Here is a 25,155-nt window from a genome sequence, read left to right as displayed (position 1 = left end):
TCAAATCAGATTCCACGTTTGTTTATTGTTTAGGAACGGCACAAAAGATGCAAAACAGGTGCAGAAGGCGGAGTTTTCTTGCTCTTTCTGCTTTGGGACCAGAACTGAAAAGTACACTTCCTGCCTTTTTCTCGTTTTTGGTATTTATCGTACAGATTTTGTTCTATACTAGAGTATTTATTTTTCTGTCCCCCCACCCCCCAACTTACCCCCTACATATAAAAAGCTACGATTTGTGAAGAGCTTGAATTAGTATCTTTTCTTTTACTGTACTTCTGCTTCAGTACACAGTATGAGTACTTTTGCCACCTCTGTTTGTGACTGACACAGGCTGTTTTTAAGAGCATTTAATGGGATTTTAATGTGCCGTGATTAGTACAATTATGATTTTCATCTCCTTAATTGTGAGCAATTAATTGGACCAAAAAATATGCGTGAAATAACACATTTAATCACATTTTTGTGTTTCTGCGCTCCGAGCGACAGAACCTTTTTTTTTTTTCTAACATGAATCAATGAAATTGTGAAAAACATGAAGTTTAAGTATCCAGTCAAAATCAAATCTTTTGTCAAATTTTTGCCAATTGAGTTCCAAGTCCTGAAATCGGGACCCAAGTCTAAAATCAAGTCATGTGACACGAGTCCCCACTCGCTGGTATTGTTTTCTTGCCCTTCTGTGAATAGCTGCAATTAGTAGTGATGTTTGATACAAGCGATTTATTTACAGCAACAAAATAATTCAATATTTTTTCACACTACATCAATTGAATGGCTTGAATATCGCTATCGATCCACACGTTTACTATGATACTGTAATTTCCGGCCTTCAGAGCGCACCTGATTATAAGCCTCACCCGGTACATTTGTAAAGGAAATACCGTTTGGTACATACATAGGCCGCACCTGTGGAAAAGCCGCAAGTGCCCACATTGAAACGCAAGATATTTGCAAAAAAGACTGTACACAGAAAGAGTTTTCAAGGTTTTAATAACTTATCTTAGCTTAACATAGCAACAGCACAGTAGCACGAACAGGGCTGGTTAAAAAAAAAAAAAACAAATATCTGAGACGTGGCAGTAACACAACAGCGACACGCTAGTGCGGCGCTAACGCTAGTGGGGTGCTAACAAACATACCAGTAAAAATCACAGAGGAAAGGTAAAACACGCTAGCCAGCGCTAACAGGGCCGGTTAAAAAAAAAATCACTGAAATGCGGCAGTAACACAGCAGCGACACGCTAGTGCGGCGCTAACGCTAGTGGGGTGCTAACAAACATACCAGTAAAAATCACTGAGGCATGGCAACAACACGCTAGCACAACGCTAACGCTACCGCAGTGCTAACAGGGCTGGTTAAAAAAATCACTGAAATGTGACAGTCACACAGCAGCAACACGCTAGTGCAGCGCTAACGCTAGTGCGGTGCTCACAAACTTACCAGTAAAAATCACTGAGGCATGACAACAGCACGCTAGCACAGCGCTAACAGGGTCGGTTAAAAAAAAAATCACTGAGACGTGGCAGTAATACGGCAGCAACGCACGGCGCCAACGCTAGTGCGGCGCTGACAAACATACCAGTAGAAATCACTGAGACACACACGGCAGTAACAAGCGCAGCGCTAACAGGGCCGGTTAAAAAAGCACACCGGTAAAAGTCACTTCCTCGGCTCATATATTTCACCGGTCTCATTCTTACCTTTTCTACTTGAGCGCCCCCTTGCGGCCGTGAGAAAAGAAATGTACAATCAGCCGCATCACCGCATAAGTTGCAGGGCTGAAAACGTGTGGAAAAAAGTCGCGGTTTAAAGGCCGGAAATTATAAATCAGCAAAGAGGGAAAAACAAACTTTAATTTTCAAATTTCACTCTTTGACTTCAGCGAGGCGCATTCATGGACTGCTAACACAAAAGAACGAAAACGGAGATGGAAAAAAAAAACAAAAACAATGAACAAGCGTGTTTTCAGGCGATACCCGAGAAAATTTGCGGATGTTCGCGTTGCTTTATCGGGTTCTCCGCTCACTCCCACGTTCCCCGGTATTGAACCCTTTGACCCCCAATCATCATAAAAACCCCCCAAAAAAAAAAGAAAACTTCCTCACAACGGCACGACGCTCCGTTTTGTTGCGTCGGCGATTTAGCGTTAGCGTTAAAAGGTGCTCCGTAGCCTTCAACCCGTTCGGTTCCCAACGATCCGGACATATTTTTTGCTGGCCGACCGCCTGCTCCGTCTGAGCGGGAGATGAATTTTCCAGAGGCCTCGCGGTCCTGCCAGCGTCCGTTAGACGAGCAGGAGGATGCGGGGGGAGCCGTCTGGCTTTCGGCGAAGGCTTGCCAGCGGAGCACAGGTGGCGTTTTGTCTGGACGGCTCCCAGAGAAGGGAGGGACGGAGTGGGGAACCAGGCATGCGGACGTTAAACGTTTGGATTTTGACACTATTTTCTCATTCGTAATCGGCTGCCGTCTGCGCGCGTGCGTCGGGAAATCGCGGTAAAAGCCGAATCCTGCCGACTTCCATTTGTCTCGGAATAAAGCTCGCGCGCGCCGCTCGCCGCCAGTGCCAAATTGCTTCCTGGAATAGATGAATGCTCGTTAATGAAATGAATTCATGCAGCGGCAGATGCGCTTTCACCCCGGTCTTCATAAAGAGCAATTGGAAATCATAAGCCAGGAGTTAAAGTACGACCCCACCCCTTGTTTTTCATTTTTTTCCATTTTTTATTTTTTCATTTTATTATATTATAATATTATATATATATATATAATATTTATTTAATTTATTTTATTATTCCGTTGTTTTTTTTTTTTTTTATTTCTGAAATACAACGTACGTCCCTCGCTCATGTTGTTAAATTGTAAGTGCTAATAACGCAACGTGATCACATATAAACCACACTCATAAACTGCTACGCTGGACTCGTAAGACTGCTACACTTGTAGGCGTGTCCGTCCTTGACCCTAGTAGTAGCACCACTAGTTTTTCCTCACTAGTAACAGACAGCTGTGCTGCTAGTGTACCGAATACCTCGAAAAATGAGGAAAAGCGTCCTAGTATACTTAACGGGTTGACTAGTAGTCCAATATTGACGTACTAGTAGGACAAGGATTTGTTACTAGTGACAGAGGCCACATCATGAAGCGTGGGGGTTCCAAAAACTCTTAAATATCAATTCAAGGGTTATAATTTCAATCAAAAAAATTTGTTACATAGTACGTGCAATGTTTAGATATTACAGACAACAGCGACGTCATTTAACTTTGTAACTAGAAACTCGACAAAGACAGCTACGCTAGGTCAACGTCATAGAATCAACTGAATAGTTGGTAAAAATGAATGTTAAAGGTCAAGTGTCATCCCACATAAACATTGCAAAATAGATGTTGAAATGAAATAGACATATAACATTATTCACTTCAATGTCTACGCGGAAAAAAATAAATATGAGCGGAGAGCGCGTCGTCCATGCGCAAATTTGCGCAAGTGTCGTTCGACGACATCCAAGTGGTCGCCATATTGGTTGCATTTCCTGCCCGTGACGTCACCCCGGACAGTCGCCATTGAAAACACGCCGTGGGGCCTACTATTAGACACGCCCCTTTTGACACGGGAGCTCTTTTCGAAGAAGAGAACATCTCACGTGAATATACCCTACGGTTTCGCGCCATATTTAGATGATATGCGGATCACGGCCAAACCACCTCGCCGCCTGATCCACCTCCGCGTGGCGCGGCGGTGACAAAAAAGAACGCCGCCCGCGACCGACAACGATGCCGCTGCCAAAATCATGTTTTGTGGTGAAAAAATAGATGGGTCCATAACGGCTGCCGTTTTTTTTCATTAATAACATACTAAAAATGATACATTTCATGACACTTGACCTTTAAGGACCATTTTCAAAAAATGATGTAATTGTCAATGTGTAATGGTTACTAATGCAAGTGCAGAAAATGAGCTAATGTGGCTAATTTGTGGAGATAATCTCAGGTTGAAACCCTGTCTGTTATAATATTGTCATTTTTGATATTTTTTTCCCCCAATCAATACTAATTGTTCATCTGGTCTGCTATTTTTTTACAAATTACTCTTTCATCCAATTTAGACTAGCCCGCAATTGAGAGGAAGCTCGTCTCGGCTGGCTTGATTCACGCCGCGCTAATTTGAAACCAGAAGGCTAAGACTTGAAAGTTAAATATGACTTCCATTTTGGGACGGAGTTTGTCATCTTCAAATATTTCACACGGTTTTCCCCAAACAAAAAACGTGCCGATCACGAATGCGCGAGCGAGCTGGCGCCGTGTCGCTCTCGCTAACGCGTAGCGGAACGACCGCACGGGAAGGTTAGCGGCGAGGAAAGCAGCGCGTCGTTGTCGCTCTGCAATGTGTCACTTGGAAGCTTGCACATCGATATTGAATACACGTTTTTAAAAAAATGTGTGGGGGGGGGGGAGGCTTTGTGGGCTTCAGCATCTGATTTGAAACTTGCAGCTTCTATTTTTGCAAAAAATGCCATAAAAAGACCAGTGCGGTGGGTGAAATCCATGACCCGTCGGTGTTCCCCTAACCCTAAATACGTAAAAAATATTAGATTGCCTCTGTAATATTGCATATTGCACGAGGGTAAAAAGCAATCCAAGAAGCAACACTTTGAATAAAAAATTCCGATAGAAATCTACAGAATTCTATCAAATTTGTACAGAACAACTTGTTTTATAGAACTTTGGGCTGTGATTTTCGATCGAGTTTTCTAGAGAATAATAATATTTCTAACGAAATTCCATAAGGCCTGGTCAGGTCCGAAAAGTTTAGAAATTCTTTAGAAATGTTCTATAGAATTTTTTTTCAGCAGGGTCATGTCATCGGTTTTCGCTTTACATTCGACGGGAATGAATTCGATCATCATCGGAAACGATCCGCATCGGCCGCGATATTGACTTTTACCTGCGCCTTCCGGCAAAAAAAAAAAAAAAAAAATTAAAAAATGAAAGAGAGAGATAAGAATAAACGTGTTGTTGATCCGGAGTTGTCTGTAAAGAATGTAAATGACGCGCCAGAGGTTTGTGTAGGTTTTAGCAAGCTCAAACGCAAACACGGCGCGGATGAAGTCGGACTCGTTTGTCTCCATTGGCCGCCGCTCGGCTGTGTTTCTGATTTTCCATTTCAAGAGAATGATTATTATTATTATTTATTATTTTTTTCTTTTAATGTTGTTGTTGTTGCGCGACTCCAATCTACTTTGAAGCGTCACGGCGAAGGAATTCGCCCCCCGGACGCGTCGTTTGTTTTAAGATCCCCGGGCCGGTTTCGGATTACGGTCTGCCAATCAAGCGGCGGCGGCGGCGGCGGCGGCCCGCCGGGCGAGTTCTTCAGAGGCTTTCAGTCTCGACAGGGCCGCTTTCAGACTCCGTCGGCGTGATTGACAGCGTTAATGGTGAAATAATTCCACACATCAGGCGAGTGAAAAGCTTCGTTTCGCTGAGCTGTTTGGATAATCACCGCGCGCAAACTCTGGCGTGCGGAAGAGGCTGCTGCTGACTGACGGACGCGCGGTACCTACGGAGGAACGTATTAAATCATTTCTGCTTTGCTATCTGGCGCTTGTATTATTTTCTCTCTCGCATCTAGACTGTGTTCATTTACATGATGATTTGCAGTTCATAATTGGTTGCGCACCATCGGACTATTATCGTTGCCGCTTCAGCCGTAGTCGTGCCCGTTGTTCTCCCGTCCCTGCCCCTGCTCACTCGACCACTTTGCAGTTTGAGCCGCTAGTTTTCGTGGTCTACGAGGTTTAGCCAAGTGGCGACCGTAACGGCTGATCGAAAATGTACTTGAGCACAAAAAATAAAATTTAAATTTAAAATTTAAAAAAAAAAAAAAAAAAAAACAAATTCCAGGGTTTCAGCGCAAGCAAAAGTCTACCAGCAGGCCACATTGTGGTCCGGGTTTCCCTCGGAGGGCCGTTATGACTGCGAAACAAAAATATTGAATCATCTCAGTTTTGGAATCAGAAATCAAGGGTAATGTGTTCTTACCTGAACGTTATGATCATTTATGATATATGACCATTTAAAATTTTGGTACAGATTTTTGCAAGAATCTTGAAAATTGACACTCTAGATATTTCTTTGCGGGCCACATAGAATCATGTGGCGGGCCAGATCTGGCCCCCGGGCCTTGAGTTGGACACCTGAGAGCTAGTGGTACACCTGCCAGACGGGATGATCGTTTACGGCAAAGGTGTCAAACTCATTTTTCCTCGCGGGCCACATTGGAGTTTCCTGTAGTTTCATGTTTACCTCAACTTTATCATTTATGATATATGACAATTTGAAATTTTGAATCATAGAAATTGACACTGTAGAAAATCATCTTGTTGTTGTTGATCTTGTTGTTGTATTGGTATTTTTAATATTTAGAAATTGCTTTCCTGCCGCTACAGTTTCATGTTACATTTAATCATCTCATCATATTTCCATCATTTATGAGCTAGTTCTGGAATCAGAAATCAAGGGTCATGTGTTTTTACCTCAACTTTCTCATTTCTGATATATGACAATTAGAAATTTTGGTGCAGATTTTTTACAAGAATCATGGAAATTGACACTCTCGATTTTGCGGGCCACATAAAATCATGTGGCGAGCCAGATTTGGCCCCCGGGCCTTGAGTTGGACACCTGTGAGCTACTGTATTGGTATTTTTTAACAATATTTAGGAATTAATTTCACAAAAGCTACAGTTCCGTGTTATATTTAATCATCTCATCGTATTTACATCATTTATGAACTAGTTTTGGAATAAAAAAAATCAAGGGTCATGTGTTTTTACCTCAACTTTATCATTTCTGATATATGACAATTTGAAATTTTTACAAGAAACATGGAAATTGACACTCTAGATTCGGGTTCGCCGGCCACATCTGGCCCCCGGCCTTTGAGTTGGACACCTGTGAACGAGTGTATCGGTATTTTTAATAATATTTCGGAATTAATTTCACTACAGCTACAGTTCTGTGTTATATTTAATCATCTCATCATATTTACATAATTTCCGAACTCGTATTGGTATCAGAAATCAAGAGTAGTGTGTTTTTCCCTCAACTTCATCATATATGATATATGACAAATTGAAACTTTGGTCCAGATTTTTTTACAAGAATCATGGAAATTGACACTCTCGATTTGGCTTTGCGGGCCACATAAAATCATGTGGCGGGCCAGAACTGGCCCCGGGGCCTTGAGTTTGACACCAGTCCTGTATAGTCACTATCTGGCAAAAATCCTCTGTGGTCTAAATTTGAGAATTTTACTCGTGGTCACTCCCCACATGGTTTTTATATTTATTTAAGGTATTAAACCAAGCTAACAGTGGTTCCTGCGCCTGACTTGGGTGCAGGCGGCGCGGGATCGATTCCCGCTCAGTGATGGTATTGACACTTTCCCTGTGACTGACTGGCAGCCAGTTCAGGGTGTGCCCCGCCTCCTGATAGCTGGTTTGGCTCCTGCAATCCCGTGACCCTTGTGAGGATAAGCGGCCAAGAAAATGGATGAATGACCAAGCTAGGATGTTGCATTTTTTTTTTGCCGTTCGACCACGCAGCGAAGGTTTTGCTCGGCGCCCAAAAAAATGTATGCAGGATGTTGTGTTTTAAAGTAAAACTTTACCATATTTATAATTTCATATGTAGCTGTGGTTAGAGAGCGATGCATGGAAAATGTCATTTTTCAGCAAAGTGCACGAGGCCAATCAGTTAAAATGCCATTTGATCATTCCCGTTTCCCCCCCTTTGTCGCCATCCGTCTCTTCCTTGATAATCGCACCACGTTTTCGTAGTTCGACCGGAGATTCTTCCGATTGCAGCCCGTCGACTTGACTTTTTTTTTTGTTTGTTTGTTTTTTTTGTCGCCCCGTAGGACGAATGCCGGAATTTCATGAAGGTCCTCCTGAGCCGGAGCGGCGGACTGTTTGTGTGCGGCACCAACGCCTTCAACCCGCTCTGCGCCAACTACTCCGTAAGTCGCCATAGTCCGGTCGCTCGGGTGAACGTTTGTTTGACGTCGTCCCGCCGCAATTTACTCACTGACTTTTTTTTTTTTTTTTTTTTTTTTTACCTTTTTGCACCTGAAGCTTGTTTCCTGAAAACATACCCATCATTATTTCTCTTTTGAGAAGCGCAGCCCAGCTAGAAAAAAATCCATGAGTAATTGACACCCACACAAAGGTTTTCGAATTGCCTGGGGACGACACGAGATCAAGCATTTCAAAAAAAAAAAAAAAAATGAAAATTATGTTTGGCAAAGTTACAGCCTGACTAAATGAAGGTCTTCACCTCTTGTCACGGAGGGGCTACCAGATGGCGCCAGGCAGTATGGCCGACGTGGCTTTGCCTAATCAGAAAAACACAAATGAAGGCCGAATTCGAGCCCAATGAAAAAGACGAAACAATTTTGTTCCATATTTAATACAGATAAACACAGGAATGTACTGTTTAAAACAGGGGTGCCCGGATTTTTTTTTTTTTTTTTTTTTTTTTACCCCAAGATCTACTTTTCAAGCACCGAGCCTCTCGCGAACTACCGACAGGGGTGGGGGTGGGATGGGGGGTGGGGGGAGGGTGTCATAAGATTATGTTGCCTCCTATATTTAAAATAGAGAATTAGCTTTTTGTGCACTGTATTGTCGGTCTGTGCTTTCATCCCGGATCAGGCTGTGCCAAGGTGGAATTTTAAAATTTTACACCATCTCATCCTGCACTTTCTACTTTGGCTTCAGACCAGACCTTTCCCCCTCGGACAAGAGAAACTCTCGTCCGGTTTAACCACTTTTTCTTCGTTTATTCACATACTCCGACAGTCATTGCATCTTAAAACAACAGCGTTTCTTAATATCGAAAGTAAACGTAAGCAGCATGTCTAGCTCGTCTTTGCTCTACGTTGCCCAACTAAAGTGGCGGCGGTGGACGCTGACGTTATAAAACACATTGATTGGCTGCGTAAGTACTCCAACATTTGTAATTATGAGTGTACGCCTTTTAAGAGTGGGCGGGGGGTGGGGGGGGTGCAAGGTAAATTAGGAAAAAGAGAGTGTGACGGAACAGTGGCCATTGTTAGACAAAGTTCCTTGTGCTGCCTAAAAGAAACCAGTGGCTTCTTCGTTTCATTTTTTAAAGTACATTTATGAATTGTGCCAATGGAACGACGCATTGAGCACCCCTGGTTTAAAACATAAAAAAAATATAACTCTAAAGAAATCAAGTTAAGTGTCATTGTAGTACGTACTGTAGTATTTGTTTTGCGTATTAGATATGTGCCTTAAAAACGGTCTGGTCTACGGCGTGACGACAGGATTTTGAGTCGGCTATGCCAATCGTGCTGCGCGTGAGCGTCTGGGCGTGAGTTGCTGCCTACAGCAACTCCTTCCGAGCGGTCTCATTTATTATTTGAGTTTTGGAGAGCTTGTCCCATTCGTTAAAAAAAAAAAAAAATGAAATGTCATGAAAATTGACGGTTCGTAAACATTTGTAAGGTGGGGCACTGGAGAATCAAATTAATGTTGTGCTATTGTTAATAGTTTGAACAGTAGCAAGAGACATGAAGCTAGCTAGCTAGCTAGCTGTTAGTATCTATGGTGTAGAGTCGACGCTATGCTCCTTGTGAGTTTTTTGGTTTTGTATGTGGTTCTGCTTGCCCAACGGCCCAAAAAAAAAAAAATCCAGGCGGTAGCAAAAAGCAATTTTGCTGGCTTGTCCAATTATCGAAACCATTTTGTCACACGGCAGCATCATTTTCATAACCCTTCCGGAGAGGTCTTGGAACTCAGAGCAAAGCAGGGATTTCACGTCGATTCTTTCCGCCGCGTTCTTGCCATCTTCGGTTTTGTGACAACAGATGTCGACGAGGCGTAGAACAAAAAAAAAATCAGCATGTGTGAAGATATGATTCATTTGTTCCTCTGCTTTTTTTTTTTTTTTTTTTTTTTTACATTTTTTATTAAAGTAAAAGGGCGGAGGAGGGAATAGCAAGTCGCCAAGGCTCCGCTAACAAGTGTTGACTGACCTGACTCTGCCAATTTAGCCTCTAATTATTTTCCTCCTCTTCCCATTAGCCAAACGCTCGGGCGTTCTTCACGTCAACTCAATCCATCAGCGCCGCCGCAGAATTCGCTTCCCAATTCCACCTCTGCCCCGCTCAATCGCGACTTCAAACCGCCGCAAAGAACCGTACCGCGAGTCGTCGGCGCGGCTGACGATCGAATATTAAGTGTCGGATCAAAGCCGAATATTTGATTATTAGAGGCTCTCCCGCGGATGATTCTTCACGCCTCGCATTTCAAGCGCTTATCTGTCAGCCGCTAACGACTGCGCGCGATGCACTTGATTGCCTTTCCGGGGGAGGGGGGCTAGTTAGCAAAGCTTGCTACTGCTTTATTTATAGCGACGCCTTAATGCAACAACGCCTACTGTATCGCGCTAAGATGCTCGAAAATGCCGCCAACGCACTGAATATAGAGTAGTACGGTAATTGGTGTCAAGGAAGTTTGTTGAGGTGAGACAATTCGTTCAAAATAAGCTCGGCTAATGATCCACATGCTGTGTTACAAAATCAGATAAAAGCATTAGCGCTAAAGGCATCGTTATCTTGTTATCTTGTGGCATCACTGTATATAAAAAACAAGAAAAAACAAATGAGCTAAAAGTAAAGATATTTCTGAAATTGTTTTATTATAGAAAGTATTTAAAGTATACATGTATTCCTACGCTGCAGTTTATTATCAGGAAAAGCTAAAAAAAAAAAAAAACTTTAAAAAAAGCTTTAAAAAGCCTAAATTTTAAGGCTTGCAACGCATTGTTTCTTTTTCCATTCATTGTAATGGGAAACATTGATTCGGTTTTCGGACAAATCACTTCTCGAACCGCCTTCTGGAACGGATTTTGGTCGAGAACCGAGGCATCACTGTATATATATACCTGTGTAAAAAAAAAAAAAACGGAGCTAAAAATAAATATATTTCTGAAATTGTTTTATTAAATAAAGTATTTAAACTATACATGTATTCCTACTATACAGTTTATTATTAGGAAAAGCTAAAAAAAAAAAAAAAAAAAAAACCCTGCAAAAAAACCCCCAAATTTTTAGGCTTGGAACGCATTATTTCTTTTTCCATTGATTTTAATGGTAAACATCGATTCGGTTTTCGAACAAATCACTTCTCGAACCGCCTTCTGGAACGGATTGCGGTCGAGAACCGAGGCTGTAGCGTACTTGTGTGCGTGCGCGCGCGTCTGTGTTGTTCCCGCGCCATCGCGCAACTCCCTCGTCGTCGTTACCGCGGCTAATTGCCGCTAGCGCGTCATTAGCGCGCACTTCGGTTTAACGCGGCCTAATTGTCATTCTCCTGTGACTCGTTCTTCATCACGATTCTGCATCCATTGACGCCTCGTCCGTGTTTGTTTTGTTTTTTTTTTTGAACAGGGTGACACTCTGGAAATGGCCAATGACCCCGTCAGCGGAATGGCCAGATGCCCTTACGACCCCAAACACGCCAACGTCGCCCTGTTCGCAGGTAACTTCTTTTTCTCGATTTTTCTCGATGACGGTGAGGTGACGTTCCGTTCGAACCCGTCGCCCTTTCAACGCGCTCGGCCGCGCCTTTCTTCAGTTTACTTAGCCGGCTCGTTTGTCGACTCCGCTTGATTTAACGCTTGACACGTTATAATTTAGCATCCTCGCGCTCCCCTCCCGTATGTAATATTAGCCCGTATGAAATCCTCTTATTCTGTCGTGATGTGCTGTTTACTTTCTTAGGCTTATTTTGGGGATGTGTTTCAGACGCAACCACAAAAGCGAAACCATATTTTAAAAAAAAAAAGACTTCAGAAGCCACTGTATAAACACATTTTCAACTTATTTTCATACAATTGGTGCGATTTGCTCCTGTTTTTAACTGCGGCTCACATTCCACTTTATTGTTAATAACAATAACAATTTCTTGCTGTGTAAATGTTTAATTTTTTAATGCAATCTGCTGTGACACTGTACCCATAAAAGTATTATCTTTTTTTATTCTATGTTGTTCATCTCATTTTATTTGAACATGGAAGAAAAAAACAAAACAAATCACAAGCAGAAGATGTGGAGGAGCGGCACGGTGGAGCAGCTGGTAAAGCGTTGGCCTCACAGTTCTGGGGACCCGGTTCGATCCCGGCCACGCCTGTGTGGAGTTTGCGTTTTCTCCGGGGCACTCCGGTTTCCTCCCACATCCCAAAAACTGGAACAATAATTGTTGGACACTCTAAATTGCCCCTAGGTGTGATTGTGAGTGGGGCTTTTTGTCTGGCGACCAGTCCAGGGTGTACTCGGCCTCCTGTCCGTTGACAGCTGGGATAGACTCCAGCACTCCCCGCGACCCTCATGAGGATAAGCGGCGAAGAAAATAGATGGATAAATTGCCCCTAGGTGTGATTGTGAGTGCGAATGGTTGTTTGTCTCGATGTGGCCTGCGATTGGCTGACGACCAGTTCAGGGTGTACCCCGCCAGCTGGGATAGGCTCCAGCACTCCCTGCAGCCCTCGTGAGGATAAGCGGTGAAGAAAATGCATGGATGAATAAATTGCCCCTCGGTGTGATTGTTAGTGCAATTGGCTGTTTGTCTCGATTTGCTCTGCGGTTGGCTGGCGACCGGTTCAGGGTGTACCCCGCCTCCTGCCCGTCGAAAGCTGGGATAGGCTCCAGCACTCCCTGCAGCCCTCGTGAGGATTAGCGGCGAAGAAAATGGATGGATGGATAAATTGCCCCTAGGTGTGATTGTGAGTGGGATTGGCGGTTTGTCCCCATCCGCCCTGCAATTGGCTGGTAACCAGTTCAGGGTGTACCCCGCCTCCTGCCCGTCGACAGCTGGGATAGGCTCCGGCACTCACCACGACCCTCGTGAGGATAAGCGGCGAAGAAAATGGATGGATAAATTGCCCCTAGGTGTGATTGTGAGTGAGATTGGTTGTTTGTCTCGATGTGGCCTGCGATTGGCTGACGACCGGTTCAGGGTGTAGCCCGCCTCCTGCCCGTTGACAGCTGGGATAGGCTCAGGCACTCCTCGTGAGGATAAGCGGCAAAGAAAATGGATGGATGGATAAATTGCCCCTCGGTGTGATTGTGAGTGTGATTGGCTGTTTGTCTCGATGTGCCCTGCGATTGGCTGGCGACCGGTTCAGGGTGTACCCTGCCTCCTGCCCGTTGGCAGCAGGGATAGGCTCCAGCACTCACCGCGACCCTCATGAGGATTAGCGGCGAAGAAAATGGATGGATGGATGGATGGATAAATTGCCCCTAGGTGTGATTGTGAGTGCGATTGGCTGTTTGTCTCCATCTGCCCTACAATTGGCTGGTGACCAGTTCAGCTGGGATAGGCTCTGGTACTCACCATGACCCTCGTGAGGATAAGTGGCAAAGAAAATGGATGAATGGAAGATATGGAGACAAATATTCTACATAATGTAGTCATACTGTAATATTCGCGTGTTGGATGTTTTTCTTTTAGGGCCGGGGCATCGTGAGCAAATCGGTTATTTAAAAAAAAAAAAAATCTGATCTTGACTTTACAAGAGTCGAGTTTTTCCGTTTTTTTAGTGTGAGGATCGGACACAGCGACACTCGAGTGAAGTGAAAGGGGAAAAAAATGTCGCGAATGCACTTTCAGTCAGTTATTGAAGAGGAAAAACGCAAATGCAAAATGGAAAAACACGCTGTAGGCCACGCCTCTTAAAGGCACACGCGCACGTCACTGCTAACTTGTCGTTCGCCAACCTGTGTGTGTGTGTGTGTGTGTGTGTACGCACGTTACAGAGGGAAATCTGTTTACGGCCACCGTGACGGACTTCCTGGCCATCGACGCGGTCATCTACCGGAGCCTCGGCGACAGTCCGGCCCTCCGCACCATCAAGCACGACTCCAAGTGGTTCCGAGGTACCCGGAGATTCGGATGCTTCTTCGCGTGTTTCTGAGAAGCGCGTCGTTTTCGGAAAAGAATCATGAGCGTTGTAGATGCGACTTTTATGTTGAGTTAGCGGCCCAGGACCGACCTCTCACGCTTCGCTATTTCACCGGGGGAAGGCGGTAAAAAGATCCGCTATCTGGTACCGACCGGGTAGACAACGCTAGCATAAATCCAGTTAAATGTCGGGGGGGGGGGGGGTCGTTCCACGCTTTTTGTCCGGTGTGGAATCCACGTGAGCCGTGTCTTCTCCTTTTCTGGGCCCACAAGTGAATGTCGCATTCAGGGGGAGGAGGAAAAGGCGCTTTTCGTTTTCGGGATTTCTCGCGGTTCGCTCAGTGAGTTGGACGCGGAGGTGGAAAAAGTACTTGCCGGCGTCCCGTACCCGTACAGCGTATTCGTTTTTTCGAGAACGAGGTGTGGAAAAGGGACTCGACCAGCTTGTTTGTGAAATTCAGGTGTGGAAGCCCCTGCAATGACGAACATGCACCTGCAGAGTGCGACGTAGTGTTGATTTCGATCTAAGATCAGAAAAGCTTTTGAGGAGAAGATAAAGATGAGGCGCTTGCCACGTCGTTTTACAGAAAAAGAAGGGAGGAAACCAGCTTTAAGAAGAGGGTCGACTCTTTATTTGGAATGTTCATATTTTCTAGGTCTTAAAAGAATATTATAATAATATTCAAATAGCTGGCAATATGCCAAACTGAGTTGAATCTAATTGAAAGCGTAACAAGCCTGTTTTGACAAAGTCATGGGAAAAAGGTATTTTTTCAAATGTGAGAAAAATCAATATATTTCTACCCAGATGCATGAAAAGTCTACTTATAGCTAACTACAGCGATTAAGTGCCTGTAATTGCTTGCACATGTCCGATGCGTGTTTTTTTTCTGCCCCCCCCCCCCCCCCCCGCCCCCATTCCGCCAATTTAGAGCCTTTCTTTGTCAGCGCCGTGGAGTGGGGGCCTCACATCTACTTCTTCTTCCGAGAGATTGCCATGGAGTTTAATTACCTGGAAAAGGTAATGAAAATGCACCCCCCCCCCCCCCGTGTCCTCCCCTCCACCGGGGGAGGGGGGTCGGCGTTTGCGAGATGAATGAAAGATTCGTTGACGGGTTTTTTTTTTTTTTTGGAAAACCTATTACGCCGACGGCGTGGAATGGAGCACAACAGCGGCGCCGAAGCGGCTCATCTTCCCGCAGCCGACGTCACGTTGGACGTCTTTAGACAGCAAAACGAGTTGGAACCGAATCAACAACACAATTTGTGTCACTTGCTTTGATATGTTTTTTTTTGTTTGTTTTGCCTTGTTTTTTTTTTTTTTTTTTGCTACTTTTGTCAACTCTGTCTTTAGTTTTTGCTGATTTTTTTTTTTTCAGGGATTTTCCAGGGTTTTTTTTGCCACTTTTATTTGTTTTCTTTTTTTTGCTACTTTTGTCAACTCTGTCTTTAGTTTTTGCTGATTTTTTTGGCGGGAGGGGGTTTCGCCACTTTTATTTTCTTTTTTCCTACTTTTGTCAACTCTGTCTTTATTTTTTGCTGATTTTTTTTTTTTCAGGGATTTTCCAGGGGTTTTTTTGCCACTTTTATTTGTTTTCTTTTTTTGCTACTTTTGTCAACTCTCTCTTTAGTTTTTGCTGATTTTTTTGGCGGGAGGGGGTTTCGCCACTTTTATTTTCTTTTTTCCTACTTTTGTCAACTCTGTCTTTATTTTTTGCTGATTTTTTTTTTTTCAGGGATTTTCCAGGGGTTTTTTTGCCACTTTTATTTGTTTTCTTTTTTTGCTACTTTTGTCAACTCTCTCTTTAGTTTTTGCTGATTTTTTTGGGGGGAGGGGGTTTCGCCACTTTTATTTATTTTATTTTATTTTTTTTGCTACTTTTGTCAACTGTCTTTATTTTTTGCTGATTTTTTTCAAGGAGTTTTCCAGGGTTTTTGTTTGCCATTTTTATTCATTTTCTTTTTTTTTTTTGCCTTGTTTTTTTTTTTGCCTGTTGTTCTTTTGTATTTGCCTAAAATAGGCCAAAAATTCAAAGTCAAAGTGGACATAAATGTGACCAATAAATCAATTGAAAAAAAGTGCACAAAAATTCAAATTTGACCAAAATCTGATCATTTGCAACAGAAAAAAAACCACAGAAAAATTGATAAACCTACAAAAATTGCGCAAAAAATGAGTAAAAGAACTTGACAAAACCAGGGTAAAAATAGAGGAAACTATTGGTCCAATGTGTGAAAAATTGAGGAGAATTTTGAAAAAAATGGCAAAAAAAACAATTTAATGACAAATCTTTTGCCCCCATCTCCGAAAAACTGACAAATCTCATATGACAATCAGGGCAACAAAAGTGACAAAAACGTTAACTGACAAAAAATTAGACCCCAAAAAATCTCAAAGAGCTGCATAGGACAGTTGGCTTCGTCATGTGTGAATATTTTTCAGAAGGAAAAAAATAGTTTTAGCCAGTAAATTGGTGGCTTTTTTTTTCATTATTATTATTTTATTGACCTGGCAACCACATGTTAGAAATGGCAATTGTGAGATTCGTCAAATAAAATCTAAAAAAAAAAAAAAGCTGGCGGCAAAACTACAGAAATGTGGCCAGGAACAAACAGGAAGCCGATCAAAATGTACCAAAAAATGGGCACAAATGGCAAAAAAAACAAAAACGCTTCCCGCAATCTGCCAGCTGTGGTAAAATGTAAAATGACACACGACAACGTGAACTCGGTTGGCTGCGTCCAGGTTGTGGTGCCCCGTGTGGCCAGGGTGTGTAAGCGCGACCAGGGCGGATCTCAGCGGGTCCTGGAGAAGCAGTGGACGTCGTTCCTGAAGGCCCGACTCAACTGCTCCGTGCCGGGCGATTCTCACTTTTACTTCAACGTGCTGCACTCCACCAGCCCCGTCATCACCATGCACGGCCGCGACATCGTCCTGGGCGTCTTCTCCACGCCGGCCAACAGGTGAGCCGATATAGCCGCTTATCCTCACAAGGGTCCCAGCTGTCAACGGGGAACACCCAGAACCGGTCGCAGGGCACTTCGAGACAGACAACCAATCGCAGTGTCCAATGAACGTTGCACGTTTTTGGGATGCGGGAGGAACCCGGAGGAGAGCCGCGCGGGCCCGTGCCAGAACATGCAAATTCGACACAGGGAGGGCCGGGATCGAACCCGGGGGTCCTCGGAACTGTGAGGCCAGCCTCTGTATATATCACTGCAGTGCCAAGGTGCACGCTGACCTTGTGTCCTCAAACCCAAGCATCCCATAAACCACTGGTGTCAAACTCTAGGCCCGGGGCCCGGATCTAGTGTCCATTTCCATGATTCTTGGAAGAAATCTGGACCAAAATTTCCAATTGTCACCTGTCATAAATGATAAAGATGAGGTAAAAAAAAACAAAAAAAAACATGACCCTTGATTTCTGATTCCAAAAACTAGTTTATAAATGATGTAAATATGATGAGATGATTAAATGTAACCTGGAACCGTAGCTGTAGGAAAAGCAATTCCTAAATATCATTTAAGACGCCAATGCAGCAGCTCATAGGTGTCCAACTCAAGGTTCGGGGACCAGATCTTGCCCGCCACTTGATTTTATGTGGCCCGCGAAGCCAAACCAAGAGTGTCAATTTCCATGATTCTTGGAAGAAATCTGCACCAAAATTTCAAATTTTCTTGTGTCATAAATGATAAAGTTGAGGTAAAAACACATGACCCTTGATTTCTGATTCCATGACGAGTTCATAAATTATGTAAATATGATGGGATGATTAAATATAACACGGAACTGTAGCTGTAGTGAAATTAATTCCTAAATATTATTAAAAAATACCAATACAGTAGCTCACCGGTGTCCAACTCAAGGCCCGTGGGCCAGATCTGGCCCGCCACGTGATTTTACGTGGCCCGCGAAACCAAATCTAGAGTGTCAATATCCATGATTCTTGTAAGAAATCTGGACCAAAATTTCCAATTGTCATCTGTCATAAATGATAAAGATGAGGTAAAAAAAAAAACCATGACCCTTGATTTCTGATTCCATGACGAGTTCATAAATTTTGTAAATATGATGAGATGATTAAATATAACACGGAACTGTAGCTGTAGTGAAATTAATTCCTAAATATTATTAAAAATACCAATACAGTAGCTCACTGGTGTCCAACTCAAGGCCCGTGGGCCAGATCTGGCCCGCCACGTGATTTTACGTGGCCCGCGAAACCAAATCTAGAGTGTCAATTTCCATGATTCTTGTAAGAAATCTGTACCAAAATTTCAAATTGTCATATAAATGATAACAGTGAGGTAAAAACACATGACCCTTGATTTCTGATTCCAAAACTCGTTCATAAATTATGTAAATACGACGAGACGAGTCAATATTTTTGTTTCGCAGTCGTCACGGCCCTCCGAGGGAAACCCGGACTACAATGTGGCCCGCGAGGAAAAATGAGTTTGACACCCCTGCTGTAAACGACCATCCCGTCTGGCAGGTGTACCTAACTGATCTTTTTTTTTTGCAAATCAGCAAACTTTTGCATTTTTGAAGCACAAAATTCATACTTCTATTGACACGCGTTTGTGCAAAGGGAATCGACAAAGTGTTGAACACCCCCCCTCGACTTCATTTGTTTGCGTACAATGCGAAAAAAAAAACCCACCCGCGAAGTCACGTCCCCGCGCGAGAGGAAGACGAGGCGCAATTATCGATTCATGCGCATGAATGCAAGATGAGATTTTTGCCTCTCGCCGCATCAAATTAAAGCAAATAACGCCATTTTTTTCCCCCATTGAAATCACAAGCATATTGCTCATTTCTTTACATATTTGATTTTTGCAGCGCCAAGTTTTCATCAATTTTGCTATGTTTGATTTTTTTTTTTTTTTTTGGGGGGGGGTTAATTTTTCCTCCATTTTGTTGGATAGCAACTTTTACGGGGGAGACGGCAGCGTGCGAGAATTAATTACCGATTGAGATGTGAAGAAAACTCCGAACGATGCGGGGGACGATATGACGGTGGGGGGGGGGGGGGGGGGGGGCGCGAGTTTTTTCAGAGATGTGGGGACGGACAACGCGTGCACACTTTCTCTGGATCCCAGATAAACGCATTTAGCAAAGGGCGTCAAACTCATTTCCTGCATAGTTATGGTTTCCATTAGTCGGCTGTTCTGATACGGCGAAGGCCGTCATATTCGCGGTTCGGCATTTGCAAATTCACATAATCGTGTTTTTTTTTTGTAAGGGGGTAAACTGCGGTATTCTCCGTCATTCGCAGCAAAAACTCACACGACGGCGCATTTGTGCTCTGCCGCCGTGTTGATGTTGAAGTGAAGTGAGTGGAAGAGCCAGCCGGAGGCTTTCAAGTTAGGATCCCGAATCTGGGTCTGCCTTGCAAGTCGTGGTTGGGGTTTCAAACCTGACTGTGGCGGCTTGAGTTTAGGGTTTCAAACCTGACTATGACTTGAATTCAGGGTTTCAAGTCTAAACTAGGGTTTCAAACATGACTATGGCAGCTTGAGTTTAGGGTTTCAAACCTAAATTAGGGTTTCAAACCTGACTATGGCTTGAGTTTCGGGTTTCAAGCCTGAATTCAGGGTTTCAAACCTGACTATGACTTGAATTCAGGGTTTCAAATCTGACTATGGCTTGAATTCAGGGTTTCAAACCTAACTATGACTTGAATTCAGGGTTTCAAGCCTAAACTAGGGTTTCAAACCTGACTATGACTTGAATTCAGGGTTTCAAATCTGACTATGGCTTGAATTCAGGGTTTCAAACCTGACTATGGCAGCTTGAGTTTAGGGTTTCAAACCTAAAGTAGGGTTTCAAATATGACTATGACTTGAATTCAGGGTTTCAAATCTGACTATGGCGGCTTGAGTTTAGGGTTTCAAACCTAAATTAGAGTTTCAAACCTGACTATGGCTTTAGTTTCGGGTTTCAAGCCTGACTATGGCTTGAATTTAGGGTTTCAAGCCTGAATTCAGGGTTTCAAACCTAACTATGACTTGAATTCAGGGTTTCAAGCCTAAACTAGGGTTTCAAACCTGACTATGACTTGAATTCAGGGTTTCAAATCTGACTATGTCTTGAATTCAGGGTTTCAAACCTGACTATGGCAGCTTAAGTTTAGGGTTTCAAACCTAAACTAGGGTTTCAAACCTGACTATGGCTTGAGTTTCGGGTTTCAAGCCTGACTATGGCTTGAATTTAGGGTTTCAAGCCTGAATTCAGGGTTTCAAACCTAACTATGACTTGAATTCAGGGTTTCAAGCCTAAACTAGGGTTTCAAACCTGACTATGACTTGAATTCAGGGTTTCAAATCTGACTATGGCTTGAATTCAGGGTTTCAAACCTGACTATGGCAGCTTGAGTTTAGGGTTTCAACCTAAACTAGGGTTTCAAATATGACTATGACTTGAATTCAGGGTTTCAAATCTGACTATGGCGGCTTGAGTTTAGGGTTTCAAACCTAAATTAGAGTTTCAAACCTGACTATGGCTTTAGTTTCGGGTTTCAAGCCTGACTATGGCTTGAATTTAGGGTTTCAAGCCTGAATTCAGGGTTTCAAACCTAACTATGACTTGAATTCAGGTTTCAAGCCTAAACTAGGGTTTCAAACCTGACTATGACTTGAATTCAGGGTTTCAAATCTGACTATGGCTTGAATTCAGGGTTTCAAACCTGACTATGGCAGCTTAAGTTTAGGGTTTCAAACCTAAACTAGGGTTTCAAACCTGACTATGGCTTGAGTTTCGGGTTTCAAGCCTGACTATGGCTTGAATTTAGGGTTTCAAGCCTGAATTCAGGGTTTCAAACCTAACTATGACTTGAATTCAGGGTTTCAAGCCTAAACTAGGGTTTCAAACCTGACTATGACTTGAATTCAGGGTTTCAAATCTGACTATGGCTTGAATTCAGGGTTTCAAACCTAACTATGACTTGAATTCAGGGTTTCAAGCCTAAACTAGGGTTTCAAACCTGACTATGACTTGAATTCAGGGTTTCAAATCTGACTATGGCTTGAATTCAGGGTTTCAAACCTGACTATGGCAGCTTGAGTTTAGGGTTTCAAACCTAAACTAGGGTTTCAAATATGACTATGACTTGAATTCAGGGTTTCAAGCCTAAACTAGGGTTTCAAACCTGACTATGACTTGAATTCAGGGTTTCAAATCTGACTATGGCTTGAATTCAGGGTTTCAAACCTGACTATGGCAGCTTAAGTTTAGGGTTTCAAACCTAAACTAGGGTTTCAAACCTGACTATGGCTTGAGTTTCGGGTTTCAAGCCTGACTATGGCTTGAATTTAGGGTTTCAAGCCTGAATTCAGGGTTTCAAACCTAACTATGACTTGAATTCAGGGTTTCAAGCCTAAACTAGGGTTTCAAACCTGACAATGACTTGAATTCAGGGTTTCAAATCTGACTATGGCTTGAATTCAGGGTTTCAAACCTGACTATGGCAGCTTGAGTTTAGGGTTTCAAACCTAAAGTAGGGTTTCAAATATGACTATGACTTGAATTCAGGGTTTCAAATCTGACTATGGCGGCTTGAGTTTAGGGTTTCAAACCTAAATTAGAGTTTCAAACCTGACTATGGCTTGAGTTTCGGGTTTCAAGCCTGACTATGGCTTGAATTTAGGGTTTCAAGCCTGAATTCAGGGTTTCAAACCTAACTATGACTTGAATTCAGGGTTTCAAGCCTAAACTAGGGTTTCAAACCTGACTATGACTTGAATTCAGGGTTTCAAATCTGACTATGGCTTGAATTCAGGGTTTCAAACCTGACTATGGCAGCTTAAGTTTAGGGTTTCAAACCTAAACTAGGGTTTCAAACCTGACTATGGCTTGAGTTTGGGTTTCAAGCCTGACTATGGCTTGAATTTAGGGTTTCAAGCCTGAATTCAGGGTTTCAAACCAACTATGACTTGAATTCAGGGTTTCAAGCCTAAACTAGGGTTTCAAACCTGACTATGACTTGAATTCAGGGTTTCAAATCTGACTATGGCTTGAATTCAGGGTTTCAAACCTGACTATGGCAGCTTAAGTTTAGGGTTTCAAACCTAAACTAGGGTTTCAAACATGACTATGACTTGAATTCAGGGTTTCAAACCTGACTATGGCTTGAATTTAGGGTTTCAAGCCTGAATTCAGGGTTTCAAACCTAACTATGACTTGAATTCAGGGTTTCAAGCCTAAACTAGGGTTTCAAACCTGACTATGACTTGAATTCAGGGTTTCAAATCTGACTATGGCTTGAATTCAGGGTTTCAAACCTGACTATGGCAGCTTGAGTTTAGGGTTTCAAACCTAAACTAGGGTTTCAAATATGACTATGACTTGAATTCAGGGTTTCAAATCTGACTATGGCGGCTTGAGTTTAGGGTTTCAAACCTAAATTAGAGTTTCAAACCTGACTATGGCTTGAGTTTCGGGTTTCAAGCCTGACTATGGCTTGAATTTAGGGTTTCAAGCCTGAATTCAGGGTTTCAAACCTAACTATGACTTGAATTCAGGGTTTCAAGCCTAAACTAAGGTTTCAAACCTGACTATGACTTGAATTCAGGGTTTCAAATCTGACTATGGCTTGAATTCAGGGTTTCAAACCTGACTATGGCAGCTTGAGTTTAGGGTTTCAAACCTAAACTAGGGTTTCAAACATGACTATGACTTGAATTCAGGGTTTCAAACCTGACTATGGCTTGAATTTAGGGTTTCAAGCCTGAATTCAGGGTTTCAAACCTAACTATGACTTGAATTCAGGGTTTCAAGCCTAAACTAGGGTTTCAAACCTGACTATGACTTGAATTCAGGGTTTCAAATCTGACTATGGCTTGAATTCAGGGTTTCAAACCTGACTATGGCAGCTTGAGTTTAGGGTTTCAAACCTAAACTAGGGTTTCAAACATGACTATGACTTGAATTCAGGGTTTCAAATCTGACTATGGCTTGAATTCAGGGTTTCAAACCTGACTATGGCAGCTTGAGTTTAGGGTTTCAAACCTAAACTAGGGTTTCAAACATGACTATGACGTGAATTCAGGGTTTCAAACCTGACTATGGCTTGAATTTAGGGTTTCAAGCCTGAATTCATGGTTTCAAACCTAACTATGACTTGAATTCAGGGTTTCAAATCTGACTATGGGGGCTTGAGTTTAGGGTTTCATGCCTGAATTCAGGGTTTCAAACCTAACTATGACTTGAATTCAGGGTTTCAAGCCTAAACTAGGGTTTCAAACATGACTATGACTTGAATTCAGGGTTTCAAATCTGACTATGGGGGCTTGAGTTTAGGGTTTCAAGCCTGAATTCAGGGTTTCAAACCTAACTATGACTTGAATTCAGGGTTTCAAACCTGACTATGGCGGCTTGAGTTTAGGGTTTTAAACCTGAATTCAGGGTTTCGTCTTAGGTCGAGACCGTCATAACCGGAGGACTCTCTGTAGTAAGTCAAGACTTCAAGTTTCAATTTTTTTTTTAATTTTACGCGTGATTCGAAGAAAGATGAGAAAATGAATGGCAGAAAAGTCGCTAGCTAGCTAACTATCCACACAACGTAGTGGGAAGTAGATTTGAATATTCATAATAATAATATAAATATTCACATCTTGTGCTGATAAAGGGTTACAGAGACTCGTGCGAACAACAAAAACGGGGAAAAAAAATTTATCAATTTATTTATTTATATTTTTTCGTTATTTCGTTTTTATTGTGCTTTCCATCCCCCCAAAAAACACAAAATTCCTTTACATTGATTGAAAACATCCAGGACGTGCGCACATACACGCAAAATAATGATGTCATCTCCTCAGGACCTCAAAAAAATAATAATTCCGCTCTTTTAACGAAGCAGAAAGAGAACACTGAAACGTAGTTAAGCACAAAAAGTGAAAATATTTTTTCCGCCTAGCATTCATGTATGATAACAATTTTGATATCAAGGAATAAAATTTAAGATAGGTAGCAAAAGTAAAAGTTGATTCCAATGAACAAATTTTCCAAACCGACCATTTGGATTGGATCGGAACCCTCAAATTTCATCTCGCAACATGACGCAAACATTTTTCTTTTCATGCTTCCCATAATAAAGAATTTTATCGCCCGGGGGTGCGAAACATTATCCTTCTTTTTTTTTTTTTTCCTGCGCTAGTTGCCTGGCAACATCACGGAGAGGACTTCACAGGAAGTCCCTTATTGTAGCCGAGAGCCAGAATCCCCCCCGCCCTCCCTTGAGCGAAGCGCCAACATAATGTTCTTATAATTCACCTTTACAAGATGTGACGCGTTTCCCCATTGAGCGGCAATTCTTTATTGTTGTTTGTCTGGCGCGTTATCTGACGCCCACCTTGCAGCTTCGTTTTGAACGCGCTCGTATAACTTGGTGCGGTCGCGCCGGGACAATTTGAGCATTCGGTCTTTGCAAAAGCCATCCGTCCATCCATTTTCCCAGCCGCTTATCCTCACGGGCGTCGCCGGGAGTGCCGGAGCCGACCTCGGCTGTCGTTGGGCAGGGGGAGGCGGCGTGCGCCCCGAACTGGTCGCCAGCCGGTCGTAGGGCGCGAGGGGACAAACAGCCGCACCCGCAATCACACCTCGGGGCAATTTAGAGTCGCTAACGCTGTGTTTAAGTTTAATAAAAGTTGAAAAATATTGAATGCTTTCACGTTCAATGGCCAAAAGCTTATTAAGTTATTTTTAAGTTCTTGCTGTCTGATGAAAAGCCAAGAAAACTTTTGGGGTTTTTGTTTTTCATTAAAAACAAAACAAAACCAAACGAAAGAATATGTTTGAGTTCATAATGACGGTAATCGGCGGCACGGTGGACACATACAGTTCCAATTCCTTTTTTACATTCTATTTTATAATATTTTCATAAAGTTATTACATTTAAAACGAAGCGAAACGTTTTGGGGTGGAACGGATTACTGGCCTTGCCATTCGTTTCAGTCGGGAAAGTTGATTTGACGTACAAGTAAATGCACTGATGAGCTTGAGTTATGGAGGCAGCACAGTGGCTCAGCTGGTAAAGCGTTGGCCTCACAGTTCTGAGGTCCCGGGTTCAATCCCGGACCCGCCCGAGTGGAGATTTCATGTTCTCCCCGTGCCTGCGTGGCTTTTCTCCCGGTATTCCGGTTTCCTCCCACATCCCCAAAACACGCAACAT

General features: G+C 42.9%; 1 protein-coding gene across 5 annotated transcripts in view; it reads left to right on the top strand.

Annotated features, from left to right (window-relative positions):
* The window catches only part of sema6bb (sema domain, transmembrane domain (TM), and cytoplasmic domain, (semaphorin) 6Bb), a 204,708-nt gene that overhangs the window by 124,440 nt on the left and 55,113 nt on the right, over window positions 1-25,155 (top strand). For 4 of the 5 annotated variants that reach the window (XM_061826350.1, XM_061826349.1, XM_061826347.1 and 1 more), the window contains 5 exons: window positions 7,914-8,012; window positions 11,472-11,562; window positions 13,839-13,958; window positions 14,916-15,004; window positions 16,730-16,947. In XM_061826350.1, coding sequence (XP_061682334.1) covers window positions 7,914-8,012; window positions 11,472-11,562; window positions 13,839-13,958; window positions 14,916-15,004; window positions 16,730-16,947 — 617 coding nt within the window. Of the gene's footprint in view, window positions 1-5,078; window positions 5,453-7,913; window positions 8,013-11,471; window positions 11,563-13,838; window positions 13,959-14,915; window positions 15,005-16,729; window positions 16,948-25,155 lie in introns of those variants that run through there. The other variant, XM_061826351.1, reaches the window with a different exon arrangement.

Source organism: Syngnathoides biaculeatus, chromosome 7 (genome assembly GCF_019802595.1).
Source record: "Syngnathoides biaculeatus isolate LvHL_M chromosome 7, ASM1980259v1, whole genome shotgun sequence".
Taxonomy (NCBI): domain Eukaryota; kingdom Metazoa; phylum Chordata; class Actinopteri; order Syngnathiformes; family Syngnathidae; genus Syngnathoides; species Syngnathoides biaculeatus.
This window is presented reverse-complemented; position numbering and strand designations above follow the sequence as displayed.